Below are 14776 nucleotides of genomic sequence, written 5' to 3'. Positions count from 1 at the left end.
GAATTTCTTCGTAGTGGCTCCGTTCCATGCCTCATTTCATAGGTAAGCCCAGAGTGGCTCTATTTCATTCTATTTCACTTTCTAGCACTTCCTATCATTTAATATCCATCCCTTTGGTCTTATTGACATAAGAGATGTCATTTATAGTCTATCTCTTTCTATATATGGAAAGTCAAGAAATTCTCATCGAAACATCGAGAAATTGTGCATATAGAAAACTCTAAAGAAAGAAAAAAAGGAGACCCATGCCATGATTTTCAAATCTTTTCTACTTAGTAGTCTAAGTTTCTCGATGAGGTCGTTGCGGTCGGACTCTATTATAGGTTTCTGACCACATTCTCCATGGGTCCCTCTTGGATCTTCTTTCTCCAATCTTGGATTAGGGAAGAAGGAGATATTCGCGACTCCTGGTGGTTTCATTATGGGGCAGCTCATGATCTTTATATCGATCTATTATCCACCTCTGCATCTATTCTTTCTTAGCTAAACGGGTGGAAGATCCATCCAATTTGGTTATATCATGGACTCAAAAAACGGATCTGAATGTGACTGAAATGCACGATCTTCACAGGTATCACTTTTCACGATACCTAAAAGGTGGAATAGCGATTTTCGAACCATTTCCTATAAGAGAAAGGTTTCCATTACTTTGAGAAATGGATTCTATATCAAACTATAGCTATTGCATTAAAGAAGAAAAGAAACTAATAGAAGTCGAAGACGCGAAATGGTAGTGAATAGAGAGAAAGATTCTTCTGGTTTTCTTGTTCCTGAAAATATTCTATCTATCTCCTAGACGCCGTAGAGAATTGAGAATTTTCATGTCTTTCAATTCTCGTACTCGTAATTGGAAAGTTACGGAAGGAGATCCATCATTTTGCAATGAAAACTACATAAAAAACTCTGGACAATTTCGAAATCAGGCCAAGCGTCTTAATACATATGCAAAAAAAATTCATTATTGGCCCACCATTGATTAGAAGATTTAACTTGTATGAATCGCTACTAAGGTCAAAGCCGGCGCCGCCATTGACGACAGCGTCCATCTCCAGCGGCTGGTTCGCTGCTGCAGCCTTGCTCGCGGCCATGTCAGCAGCGTGTGTGTGTTCAGTGATGACAAGGAGGCGACGAACTCTACTGTGTTTGAGTTGAAGTACGTGAAGTGAAGTTATGGAGAGAGAACACAGCTACACAAGTGAAGTGGTGTGCCTAGCTCTGATCTGAAGAGTTGTATTTATAGAGCTGAAACGTGAGCCCATCTTCCACGATAAAACAATTAATTAATTGACGAGGTAGCTTAGCTGTAGAGGCCTATATATATAGCTATTGTTGTGATTTTAATATTCTCGTGCGAGTGTGAAGCGTGTGCGGCTGTTCCCAGATGTTGTGATTTTGATATGTTTAATTTGCCCATGATTCTGTCAGTGCAGGAGAATTACACTACATGCCGACATGCCGCGAGTTGGGGAAAGAAAATTACAGATCGAAACACACGTACCCGTTCTCGGCCATTGGTTCCGCACGTACGCATCGAGCGCCTCCCCCTGCTTAGGATTTTGGTGTGGAGGAGGTGGGGGAGTACGAGCTCGACGGCGTGGGTTTGGCTCCCCGTCGTCGCCGCTCACACTCGGAGAGAGGTCGTGCACCTTTGCTTGCTCGGCCATTAGGCTGAACAAGAAAAACTTGGCGCACACGGAGGAGTACGAGAGCTCAGAAAACACACGCTGAGCCCCCTACCTGGCGCGCCAGATGACGGAGCTCGTGGCTCCTCACCGGGAGACCGCGCAGGCCCCCCTTTGCCGGTTCGGCCGGGGGCTTAGGGTGAAATCTCAAGCTCTCTCGGTATGTGGAAAGATCGCCAGCTAGGAAGAAACGCGAGACACGGGCGATGTATACAGGTTCGGGCCGCTGAGAAGCGTAATACCCTACTCCTGTGTTTTGGTGGATCTGTGTATGAGGGAGCTACAAAATGTGAGCCAACCTCTTACTTGTTCTAAGTTCCAAATCTGGAAAAGATCATCCCCCTTTCCCTATGGGCAAGGTCCTCCTTTTATACTTCAAGGGGATACCACATGCACCCCTCTCTTTCCAAACTGGACTTTTCTTCTCTTCATAAATGGACGGAGATTTGCACGGTTGTCCTCCGATCATCCTTCTGACGGGACGGCACACACCTACCTCCACTTCTGCCGAAGGCAGGCGCGTCGTGGGAACGTGGCTGTCTGCCGACGACATGACCAGTGTCAGACTGGTCATTCTTGTCCTCCACGCGTCAGTTCAACAATCTGCATGTTCGCCCTTCTTCATACAACATATAGGCTGTAATGGTTGGGATGAAGCCTGGTATAAATCTAACCAGGGCTAACGTGCCATCTCTAAGAGATTACACGCTAGCTCCGGCTTGAGACGAGTGCCTAGAGGCTTTCGTCTTGACGGGATGGGGCAAGGCGTGCGTCAGACCGCCAGTCGCCACCTAACCCGTGATCTGACCGGTCTGTGACCGGTCACAGACCGGATAAAGGAACGCGCTGCACTGCGCTGCATGCAGCGTGACACGCTTGACCAGTCTTACAATAAATGCGGTTAGGTGAGCACTGCCGTGTTCACCTATCCCATATATGTGGCGCAAACTTCCTCAAGGGGTCGGGGTGCCTCGGCCCTCGGGGCCGGGACCGGAGTAACCCGACCCCCCCTCGGGGGAAATCAGGAGGAGGGCGGACACCTCACCCTCGGGCCCGACGTCCCCGAAGGTGCCAGGCCGCATGGGCGATTGTGTCTGCCTCAAGCCTCTGGTCACGATACCCCCGGTCCCATATCACCGACAATGTACATATCAGTAATAGACTAGATTAATAGTAAACCACCTTAATAGTACATCTACATGGGTATCTATAACTCTCTAAATCCATTGTCTCGCTTTTCTCTATAGACTATCTCCAGTTTAGTAGATAGCTTTGCTCTCTCTCTTTTCATTTAATTTCTTCCAAGTAGGAAAATATATGCTGACATGAATCTCTTGTAGATAGCCTATAGGTAACCATTGCGGGTGCCCTTATAGCATGCGGTGACATGGACACGCTCCACGGTTATGGCATGGTGACATCGACCGGCTTACCAACTTGGCAACTTGCAAAAAGAAATACTACTACCTCCATAGCCGTTGAATTTTTATCCAACGTTTGACCATTCGTCTTATTCAAAAAAATTATGTAATTATCATTTATTTTACTGTACCTTGATTCATCATCAAATTTATTCAAAAAATTTATGTAATTATCATTATTTTACTGTACCTTGATTCATCATCAAATGTTCTTTAAGCATGACATAAATATTTTCATATTTGCACAAAAATTTTGAATAGAACGAATGGTTAAACGTTAGTTAAAAAGTCAATGGTGTCATACATTTAAATACGGAGGGAGTATATACATATATATATATATATATATATATATATATATATATATATATATATATATATATATATATATATATATATATATATATATATATACCTGTCGATGGTAAAATATGAACGATGGTTCCTCTAGCGCAACAATATGCTACATCAAGGGCCTTATCTTTTCGCTTATACTTATACTTATCAGCCAATATTTGAATTTTTAACCGTAAATTTAGAATTGATTTTGAGGTTTTTCATTAAAGTTTATTTTTTAGCCTTTGCTTTTAGTTCGCTAAGAATATATATATATATATATATATATATATATATATATATATATATATATATATATATATATATATATATATATATATATATATATATATATATATATATATATATATATATATATATATATATATATATATATATATATATATATATATATATATATATATATATATATATATATATATATATATATATATATAAGTTTCCACGAATAAGGTGAAACGATGGCTCCGCAAATGTCAAATAGTGCATGGCACTAGCGACTAGGACACTAGTGCATTGTGTACAGTTAGATATGGTAAGATGGGACCTAGATAGCAATATTTTAGAACGAAGATGGTAAAAACCTTGAAACTCTTTTAGATAACATTTTTTAAGACAGTTTAGATTGGTCGCTACAGGTAAAAAAAAGGGCATTTAATTATTTGTCACTTTTAAGATGTGGCAATTAAGGATTTGCCACTCGCTGTCTATGACATAAATTCTTTAGAACCACACGTAAGAGTGGCAAATAGTAGTTAATTATTCCTAAAAAAATAATGAATAAATTTAAAAACTGTACCTAGCTACCTAGTACATGGCGTGCATGAGTAAATTTAAAATTAAGAATTTAAGAACTGCATATATCAATATTCTACTTTATGAAATTAGCATGCAAAATAGGAACGGGTTCCTCTGTTGTATAGCATGCATGCCTGAAATTTTTACAATTTGGTCCTTTTTGAAAACTTATTTTACAAATAGACTCCTGGGAAAACTTAAACCGGAAATGGTCCTTTTTGGGGCGCCAGAGTGGCTGGCGCCGTACCCCAACATGGCGGCGCCAGCCATACTGGCGCCGTGCCCGTGCCACCGTGGCACTAGGGCTGTCGTGGAGGTGCTGACTGGGCAGAATGGGGGCGCCAGCCACACTGGCGCCGCCCCTCATACCACGGCGCCAGCATGGCTGGCGCGCCCCTCCTCTGTGGGCCGACCTTGGTGATCTGGGCCGTTTCAGTTGCGGCTCAGCAGTGTTGACGTGGACATATAGACAGCTCTGTGAGGCCTGTTGTCGTTAGGCACCATCATCCAACATGAGTGGTTGTGTGCTATTGATTCAGATGTGGATGTGGTTAAGACTACCGGTTGGAAGGCCTAAGTGGAGGCAAAGCTTCACTCCTTGGCCCTACAATGAGCCAGACATGGAGAAGACAGTGGTCTACCTTTTTGAGAGTACTGCCACTGCACATGCTCACCGGGATGTGGCATACAAGCATTATGTCAATGAGATGGACTGCTTACAGCCTCAACATGTAAGTACTTCCAATATCACTTCTAGTTAGACATTTACTTCTTTAATTGAGATACTAACCAACGACATCTCTTCAACTTTTGCAGATTGAGTGGTTACCATACCACACAAATGAGGCTTCAAGCCTGACCCTGAACTCGATGTGCAATCGAGACTCTGACTATTTCATGTACCAGTGCCCATTGATTTGTTTCTGGGCAGTTGAGTACCACCTTCCGCACCGTGTCATGCGACAGTTCGGGAAGAAACAAGATTGGCCGGTTGAGGACATCTCAACTGGAGTTGAATTACACAAGTAAATATTTCTTATCTTTGTTTGCTTTCATTGTCAATGTTCAATTTTGTACCATTTAACCCTTGTCGATGCTCACTATTGTTTCATCACCTTCTACTTGTCTAGGTATGACAGGGTGAGAACAAAGAAGGTGAAAGACTGGGGGCTAGAGCATAATAGATACATTGATGAATGGAGGACAGCCGGAAGGAACGACAGGTACATCGAGACTATACACCAAAATCATCTTTTCTCAGAGTACTTTCGTTGGCTGCATAGGACATATAGACTGTTCCTCCGCCCTACTTGGACGGAAGCCGACATAGAGGATGACCGCGACTCCGATGAGGGGCGGAATCCCTATGATGTCCGGACTAGAGTTGGATATCAAATGGAGCACGCCCCACTTAGAGACAGAGTCGTAAGTTTTCTTGCATTTGTCAAAGTTATTTCCATTTGCACCCTAGACCCTAACATATATCTTCTCACGCTTTCAGTCGAGAGAGCTCCTCAGGAGTGTGAATGAAATGGGGCATGCCCTCCAAGCTCCGAGGGGTGGTGAGGACACGGAGAACACACTCCGCAATGTTTTAGAGGTAAAATTTATTTAGCACTTTGCATTACTTGAGTTATGCCTAACAAACTTCTTTTTTTTTTAAATGCAGAAAGTTCGTCAAAGGTGCCGGAAACTTGCAGCAAGATTAGGTTGCAGGTCGGTTGGATTGGACGACGTGTACCAACCGGGGAGACTACCACCACCACTACCTCAATCCGCGCGTCCAAGTATCGCTCGACACTCCATCAGGATAGAAGAGCGTGAAGGAGTTGGTGGCTCGTCGTCGTCACGCATTAAGCAAGGGAGGGGAAAGGGGAAGGCGCCGGCTCCACCTAGCGACGACGATGACGACGAGGACGAGGAGGATGAGGACTACGTCGCACCAGATGCCGAGGAGATAGACATGTCACAGCTTCCCGACGCGCCTCAGGGGACGTAACCCACGCAATACAACTTGCGATCCACTCAGGCAGCGAAAAAGAGGTAAAATGAGCTTACCATTCTCAAATGTTATTTGATTTCCCTTATTTTGTTTTTAAAATGTTTTAAACATTGGATTTTCAAATGTAGGTACACTCCGGGCTCGCAAGCAATTCGGCGCCAACGGAAGAAGTAATTTGTATGAAGTTAATCTATTGGTTGGTAGTATGACATATGTGGTGCACTATGTGATATAAAATGTGATGGACTATGTGAGGACTATGTGATGGACTTTTGACATTGTTTCATGTGTGGAATATAGGATGGACTTTTGGCATTGTTTGATGTGTGGGATATGTGATGGATTTTTTGCATTGTTTGATGTGTGGAATATGTGATGGACTATGTGAGGACTATGTGATGGACTTTTGGCATTGTGATTTGTGCAATTAGAACCTGTTTTAGTCTGTACGAATCTGTGAATTGTGATTTGAATTGCGAACTGTGAATTGGTACATTTGTGCAATATGGATCTTCAATTTGCAGGGAGGCAGAGGGCGGCGCCAACCACCCTGGTGCCGCGGTTGGGGAGGGCGGCGCCAGCCAGTGCCGCGAGGCAGAAGGGTTTTGGGCTGGGGGAGGGCGGCGCCAGCTACCCTGGCGCCGTGATCCATGAGGGCGGCGCCAGCCGAGGCCCGGAGGCGGAAGGGCTTCGATGGGGGGAGGAGGGGAGCGCCAGCCACCCTGGTGCCGCGGTCGGGGGGAGGCGCCAGCTGTTGCCCGGAGGCAGAACAGGGCGAAAATTTTTGGGGGGGGGAGAAAGTTGGTGGGGCCCGTAGAGGAGGGGCACATGGTATGAGGGGCGGCGCCACTTTGGCTGGCGCCCCCTTCGGCCTAGTCAGCACCTCCACGACAGCCCTAGTGCCACGGTGGCACGGGCACGGCGCCAGTGTGGATGGCGCCGCCATGTTGGGGTACGGCGCCAGCCACTCTGGCGTCCCAAAAAGGATCATTTCCGGTTTAAGTTTTTTCAAGGGTCTATTTATAAAATAAATTTTAAAAAGGACCAAAATGTAAAAATTTCAGGCATGCATGCATTCCTCATGCTACCACAGAGGTCAAATATTGAAATATGTCAGATCCTCGTTTACTCTCTAACGTATAACTGACTTTTAAAATTTAAAATTTAATTTTTCAGTTGATTTTTATTTTTATTTTTCGCCATTGGTTTTTAAGTCGCTAAAAATTATTCACACATTACTTTTAATTTAGAATATGTGTTATAACCAGAACAAGCGTCACTCAGATCGATAGATATAAAAAAGGCAAAATTTGCTATAGGACCCTCAAAAAATGTGTAATTAGTTGTAGGACACCGTAAAGACGTGAATTTAGACACTCTAAAAGTGCAATAATTTACCGTAGGATACTGGACGCATTAAAATATAATATCTATCCTATTGATGAAAAAGAAACCACACAAAATGATAATTTTACCCTTATTATCTCCTTCTCCCTTCTCTCTGTCTTCTTCCGATGCTCACTCCTAGCAAGTTCCATTGGTTTGCCCATGGCAGACAGCACGCCAGCCTCGAGCCGCCACACGGCTAGCCGATCGCGCCGCCGATGATGATGGTGCCGCCCGAGCCGACTGCGCAAGGCGTCGCCGTGCCGTCCATCTAGCCGGTGCCCACTGGCTTCCTGTCATGCTACAACTATAACCCGACAACCCGGTGTACAACTAGTCCTCATATTACGGCGACGGCTAAGGCTACGGCTGCGGCGGCGCGTGCCGCTGCGGCTCGTGCGCTGGCGGCAACAAGCCGGTGACCAGTGGGTACTACGGAGTGGCCTCAGTGACGGCGTCGTACGACCACCAGGGATGGTACTACGGCAACCGGCAGCCGTACTACCAACAGCAGCAATGCTACGAGGACCCCAACACTGGGTGCAACATCATGTGGCGTGTGCCGGCAGGCGCCATCGCCATGGATGGAAGCAATTAATCAGTGCGTGTAGTCATTATCGCTCACACTCATTCATCACTAGCTCATAGTCAGTGTTAAAAAAATCTTTCTTTTTTTGTCGCCTTCTTGTTTATTATGCCGATGCCCTTTTTTTTTATTTAGGGTGTTGAGTTGTGATGTTGAGACGAGTGGCTGTCCGCCATGGGTAAGTCGGTGGAGCTCGCTCCAAGTGAGCCAGAAGAAGACTTGGAGGAAGAACAAGGGAAAAAATGTTATTTTATATGGTTCTCTCTCATCAACTAGGAGGATATTACATTTTTGAAGTGTTCTCGGACAAATTCACGTCTTTGTGGTGTTTCACAGCTAAATACATATTTTGTAAGTGTTCCGTAGCAAATTTTGCCTAGAAAAAATGATCTCGCTCATGTGATCAATCTACTGTGTTACCTATACTACTCCATCTATCCTATTTTAAATGCAGCCATGAGTTTCTGTGTCTAACTTTGATCGTCCATCTTATTTTAATTTTTTTATGATTAGTATTTTTATTGTTATTAGATGATAAAACATGAACGGTACTTTATGTGTGGTTTATGTTTTTTATTTTTTAAAAAAGAATAAATAAAACGAACCATTAAAGTTGGACACGAAATCCTGGCTGCGCTTAAAGTGGGGTGAAGGGAGTAGCTATTAGTGGACCGGCCAGAAACATATTGTTTGACCTGACAAGACATGATATGCCTGTATGCACATGATCACCGGTCTCCAATTAATTGGTAAGTCAGCTGAATACATTGGAACCAGCCCGGCTCATGCTTCACATTTTCAGAACTCTGGTGTAATGTTTAGATTTTTCACTAGTGAATTGGAAAATTTGGGTCTGAAAAATTGAAGTTCATCGCGACTTCTCCTGGGGATGTGATGCCTTCAACCGTCGTACGTCGGTACGTGTGGTATATATGAAACTATGAATCCTCCACGCGCGTGGGAATTTTCAGTTCCATTTTCATACTGTGTGAGTAGTGAGTACAGGGAGATTCTGATAGCACATAGAATGATACAAGTTATCAGTATATAATTAATCGAGTATAATTTTTTATAAACTTAAAAGATTGATTTGTTTGATTTTTAAAATAACTTTAATTTATATAGAAAACTTTTACATCAGCCAAGCCTGTAGTATAATTTAGTATAATCAATAGGCGTAGCCTATAGTAAACTTTTACATCAACCACGCCCTACCATGGCGACGGCGATGACAACGCCTGATGACAACGCCTGCAGGAGCTTTCGGTGGTGGTGGCGGCTGCAGCTTCTTGCAACGGTTGCGACAACCGCAGCAACTCTAGGTGGCGCCGCGGGGGAGAGGAGCCGGCGTGGCCCACGGCAGCGGAGGATGGTAGCGTGGCCAGCGGCCGAGCAGGACAGCGTCGTGGCCTGTGCGCGGCAAGATGGAAAAGAAGGCGCATGAAACCTGGTGATCTGGCCCTCAACCTCCACCACCCTCCCGGTCTCTGGCAGCGTGGGCGGCGTGCAGGCGTTGGCGAGGAGAAGGGAGAAGAAGAAAGTCAGAGGACAGGAAGCGATCGTCACCTCCTCTTGGGTGCGTCGCATGTATTAATATATGATGCAAACAACCTGCATCGTGGTTTACAAGACGAGAATAGTCCGGCTGATATATCTCCAACTAACCTGGATTACAACGCTATCTCAACAGCTAAAGGATAGGATCAACCAGCTGAACATATTCAGATATACACATGATATCTAACACTCCCCCTCAATCACAATCTACCTAGATTGAGATTGTACTTAAAATTCTCTAATTGCCTTACCGATAAAGCCTTTGTGAATCCATCAGCTACTTGATCTCCTGTAGGAACAAAATCCACTTCAAGCAACCTGCGTTGTACTCTTTCTCGTACAAAATGATAATCAACCTCAATATGTTTAGTCCTAGCATGAAAAACAGGATTAGATGACAAATATTTAGCACCAAGATTATCACACCATAACCTGGCCATTAGAGGACTAGAAACACCCAGTTCTGCCAATAAGGTCTGTATCCACATGATTTCTGCTGTAGCGTTGGCCAATACCTTGTATTCTGATTCAGTGCTAGACCTAGAAACTGTGGCCTGTTTTCTTGCGTTCCAAGAAACCAAATTATCTCCTAGAAACACTGCAAAACCTCTTGTAGATCTTCTATCATCTACATTTCCTGCCCAATCTGTATCTGAATATCCACTTACAAGCATAGACTTTGACTTACTAATCTTTAAACCAAGTTTAGTACACTGTTTTAAATATCTTAGTATCCTTTTCACAGTAGCCCAATGAATCGTAGTAGGAGCATGCAAAAACTGACATACCTTGTTCACTGGAAAAGCAATATCTGGCCTAGTCAGAGTTAAATACTGAAGTGCTCCAACTACACTTCTATAATTAGAGGCATCATTGAGACCCAACAAATCTCCTTCATGCAAAGTGAGCTTCTCACTAGTCGATAACGATGCACTTACAGGTTTACAATCAATCATGCCAACTCGCTTCAGTAAGTCATTAGCATATTTTTCTTGAGTAAGAATAATGCCATTACTTATCTTATTTACCTCTATACCCAGGAAGTAATGCAAGTCTCCCAGATCCTTTAAGGCAAATTCTTTCTGAAGATCTTGCAACAGAGTTAGAACTGCATCCTGCCTCGAACTAGCAACAATTATATCATCAACATAAATAAGTACAAAGATTGTAAGACCTTGTTTGTTGTAAAAGAATAATGAGGTATCTGCCTTGGATCCCTGAAATCCAAGTTGCTGCAATTTCTGACTCAACCTAGCATACCATGCTCTAGGCGCCTGTTTCAAACCATACAAAGCCTTATCAAGTTTGCAAATACAACCTGGATTTGCTTTGTCTTCATACCCAGGAGGTTGTTTCATGTAGACTTCTTCTTCAAGTATTCCATGAAGAAAAGCATTATGTACATCTAATTGCCTTAGAGTCCAGCCTCTAGACACAGCAATAGACAGAACAAGTCTGATAGTAGCAGCTTTAACAACAGGGCTAAAGGTGTCCTCATAATCTATACCATATCTCTGTTTAATACCTTTAGCAACTAGTCTAACTTTGTACCTGTCTAGACTGCCGTCTTGTTTTCTTTTAATCTTATAAACCCATTTACAATCCATGACATTTTTTCCTTTTTGTGGAGGAACTAAGTGCCAAGTTTTATTGTGTAATAAAGCTGTAAATTCCGCATCCATAGCATGCTTCCAGTTTGTATCATGTAAAGCCTCAGCTAAATCTCTAGGTTCTCCGGTAGTGGTGAGAAAACCATACTTAACAGTATCATCGGTATATATTTTTTCTTTTCTGATACCTTTTTGAAGCCGGGTGACTGGTCGAGTAGCTGGACGCTGTGGCTCTCCCCCTGGCGCAGAGGAACCTTGCGCCTGTGGTTGACAAGACTGGTCAGCCGGCGACGGAGCTGCAGATGATTCATCGGCAGCATCCTCGTGTGCAGAATGATGCGCGGCGGACAGAGGACTACTGTCCTCTTGTGCAGCATCAGAGATATTGTCAGCTGCTTGGTGTTCGGCTGCACCAGAATCGGCTGCATCTTCTGCTGCATCATTTTCTGTATTTGCTGTTGCGTTTTGCTCCAAATTTTCTGCAGGAGACAGATTAGCAGGAATTGCAGGATAATAACTCACATGATCATCCAACTGAACAACCCCAAAACTAATCATGTCAGTCGGCAAAAGGTTGATCTCCTTACGGAGATTGGTTCCAGCATTAGGATTTAGTTCGGTTAAGGGAAAAACGGACTCATCAAATACAACATCACGGGAAATGTAAATGCGGCCAGTAGATGAATCCAAACACCTAAAGCCTTTGTGAATGGGGATGTATCCAAGGAAGGTGCAGCGCTTAGAGCGAAAATGCATTTTGTGATTGTTGTAAGGCCTAAGATTAGGCCAACACGCACACCCGAAGGTTCTAAGGGCTTGATAGTCAGGGGTTTGTTTAAACAGATATTCAAGTGGAGAGGAAAAACCAAGAACTTTAGTGGGTGTGTGATTAATTAAATATACAGCAGATTGATATGCCTCATCCCAAAATTTTAAAGGCAAGGAAGCATGTGCTAAAAGAGAGAGACCAACTTCAACAATGTGTCGATGTTTTCATTCAGCTGAGCCATTCTGTTGATGTGTGTGTGGACAGGACACATGATGTGTAATGCCTATTTTGCTGAAAAAAGTATTCAACTTTTGATACTCGCCTCTCCAGTCGGTTTGCATAGCTATAATTTTCCTATCGAACATACGTTCAACAAGACTTTAGAACTCATAAAACTTTTGAAAAACTTCAGACTTGTGCTTAAGAAAATAAATCCATGTAAAGCGACTGAAAGCATCAATAAAACTGACATAATATTTCTTTCCACCCCCGGCAACAGGAGCGGGACCCCAAACATCTGAATAAATCAATTCTAAGGGAAAACTAAAGACACTAGAAGACTTGGGAAATGGCAACTGATGACTTTTCCCTTTTTGACAAGCATCACACACCAACATTTTATTGGACTCAGCTGACACTGGTAGATCATGATTACGAACTACTTTTTCTGCGATAGCATAGGAAGGATGACCAAGGCGGCAATGCCACCGCTCGAGGGACGGTGTAGTGGCAGCTAGGGCTTCCTTGTCTTGATGAGCTGAAGGGGATGAAGATGGAAGCGGGAACAGCCGGCCACGACAGCGTCCTCTAAGAAGTATCTCCTTCATGGCCTGATCTTTGAGAGAAAAATGTTTAGGATACAATTCAAGAAAAGCTGAGTTATCAACCATAAGCCGATATGCTGAAATCAAATTTTTGTTGGCATTTGGAACATATAAGATGTTATTCAAGTACAGAGGCCGAGATGGGGTGTTAACAATTGAACGACCTATGTGAGTGATTACCATACCTGCACCATTCGCAGCTTGCACCTGATCTTGGCCCTTGTACTTGTCCCGAATGGTTAGCTTCTCAAGTTCTCCAGTAATATGGTCTGTAGCACCCGTGTCCACATACCAATTGGAGTCCACACCATAGGACGCAGCTGTTCCTGCATATTTTTCGTCAGGTACAAAGTCTTCATCATACCTGTACCAGCAATCAATCACAGTGTGCCCCCTTTTGTAGCACAGTTGGCACTTGGGACGGTTGTCGGTGTTGTTTCCACCTTGTCGCTGGTAGGAGGTGTTGCCGCGCCCTCTCCCGCAATTTTTTCCGCCGCGACCGCATTGTTGCTGCTGCTGATTACCTTGATTGCCGCAACCTCTGCCTTGTTGTTGTTGTCCACGACCCCGCCCTCTGTGAGCAAGGTTCGCCGAGTGCTCCTGACGGAGTTTCATGCGCTGCTCAAAGCTGAGCAACTGGGAGTAAGCCTCCCCTAGGCTCACATGTTCAGATTTTGACACCAAAGAGGAAATGATGGGTTCAAAATCTTCATCCAATCCCACAATGATAAACGAGATTAGGTCTTCTTCGTCGACGAGCTTGTCGGAGGTCGCTAGCTCATCAGCTAGCGCCCGTATCTTGCCGACGTATTCGGCAACGCTGAGGTCGCCCTTCTTTGTGTTCGTCAGTGTAATCTTGGTGTTGATGGAGCGTGCCCTTGTCGCTGAGGAGAACATCCCTTCGACCACGCTCCAAAGCGCGGCAGCAGATCCGCACGTCGCCACCTTGGAGAGAACATCTCTACTCATAGTGGTTAGCAGATATCCTAGTACCTGCTGGTCGTTCGCGATCCATTCGTCGAACGCTGGATTGGGGACCTCAACATCTTTGTCACTCTTCTTGATGATGGTGGTCGGCGATGGCGCTCTTATGGCGCCGGTGAGGTAGCCGTCAAGCCGTGCTCCTCGAATCACCGCAAGGACCTGAACCTTCCAGATCAGGTAGTTCCCCTTGCCTAGTTTCTCCGTGACCGTGATCCCTCCAAGAGAGCCAACGGCCGGAGATTGGGACGAGCTCGCCATGAGTAGATTGGATTGAAAGAGGAGAAGGCTCTGATACCAAGAAGAAAGTCAGAGGACAGGAAGCGATCGTCACCTCCTCTTGGGTGCGTCGCATGTATTAATATATGATGCAAACAACCTGCATCGTGGTTTACAAGACGAGAATAGTCCGGCTGATATATCTCCAACTAACCTGGATTACAACGCTATCTCAACAGCTAAAGGATAGGATCAACCAGCCGGACACATCCAGATATACACATGATATCTAACAAGAAGATGATGAGGTGATAGAGAAGAGAGGGAGGAGGAGGAGAGCAGACAGAGAAAAAGGATGAGGTGGATGAATGGGGACACTGATATGTGGGTCTCACTATTTTTAATTTTATTATTTTGACTGACGTGTGGGACCATATATTTTGTTTTATTTTTAAATTTTATTTCATATATACCACGTCAATGCCACGTCAGATGAAGACCGAGTGAAATTAGCCACATCAGCGCCACGTCTACTAAAACCGCCATGGGACCTATATATTACACCGGTTTTAACACTTGAGGGA

The 14776-nt window shown here is 44.2% G+C and overlaps 1 protein-coding gene and 1 non-coding gene across 2 annotated transcripts; one reads left to right on the top strand and one right to left on the bottom strand.

Annotated features, from left to right (window-relative positions):
- The first annotated feature begins 4760 nt into the window (after positions 1–4760).
- Positions 4761–6274, top strand: LOC136355841 (uncharacterized). Its single transcript, XM_066309001.1, has 5 exons — positions 4761–4989; positions 5075–5283; positions 5389–5683; positions 5760–5858; positions 5928–6274. The coding sequence occupies exons 1-5, from the start codon at positions 4771–4773 to the stop codon at positions 6255–6257; spliced, it is 1152 nt and encodes a 383-aa protein (XP_066165098.1). The 5' UTR covers positions 4761–4770; the 3' UTR covers positions 6258–6274.
- A 7338-nt stretch (positions 6275–13612) lies between these two features.
- Positions 13613–13751, bottom strand: LOC112938386 (small nucleolar RNA Z247). The gene has a single exon (XR_003241585.1). It is a non-coding gene; the product is annotated as a small nucleolar RNA Z247 (small nucleolar RNA).
- Between the last annotated feature and the right edge of the window lie 1025 nt (positions 13752–14776).

This window comes from Oryza sativa, chromosome 3, assembly GCF_034140825.1.
Source record: "Oryza sativa Japonica Group chromosome 3, ASM3414082v1".
Lineage (NCBI taxonomy): Eukaryota > Viridiplantae > Streptophyta > Magnoliopsida > Poales > Poaceae > Oryza > Oryza sativa.
Note: the sequence above shows the minus strand (reverse complement) of the source record. Positions and strands in the feature narration are given on the sequence as shown.

Bases quoted from the DNA above. Each gene is read 5' to 3' on its own strand.
- LOC136355841 (XM_066309001.1), top strand. From the start codon at position 4,771: ATGAGTGGTTGTGTGCTATTGATTCAGATGTGGATGTGGTTAAGACTA. The intron at 4,990-5,074 runs GTAAGTACTTCC...CAACTTTTGCAG, and splicing joins ACTGCTTACAGCCTCAACAT to ATTGAGTGGTTACCATACCA. The intron at 5,684-5,759 runs GTAAGTTTTCTT...TCACGCTTTCAG, and splicing joins CCCCACTTAGAGACAGAGTC to TCGAGAGAGCTCCTCAGGAG.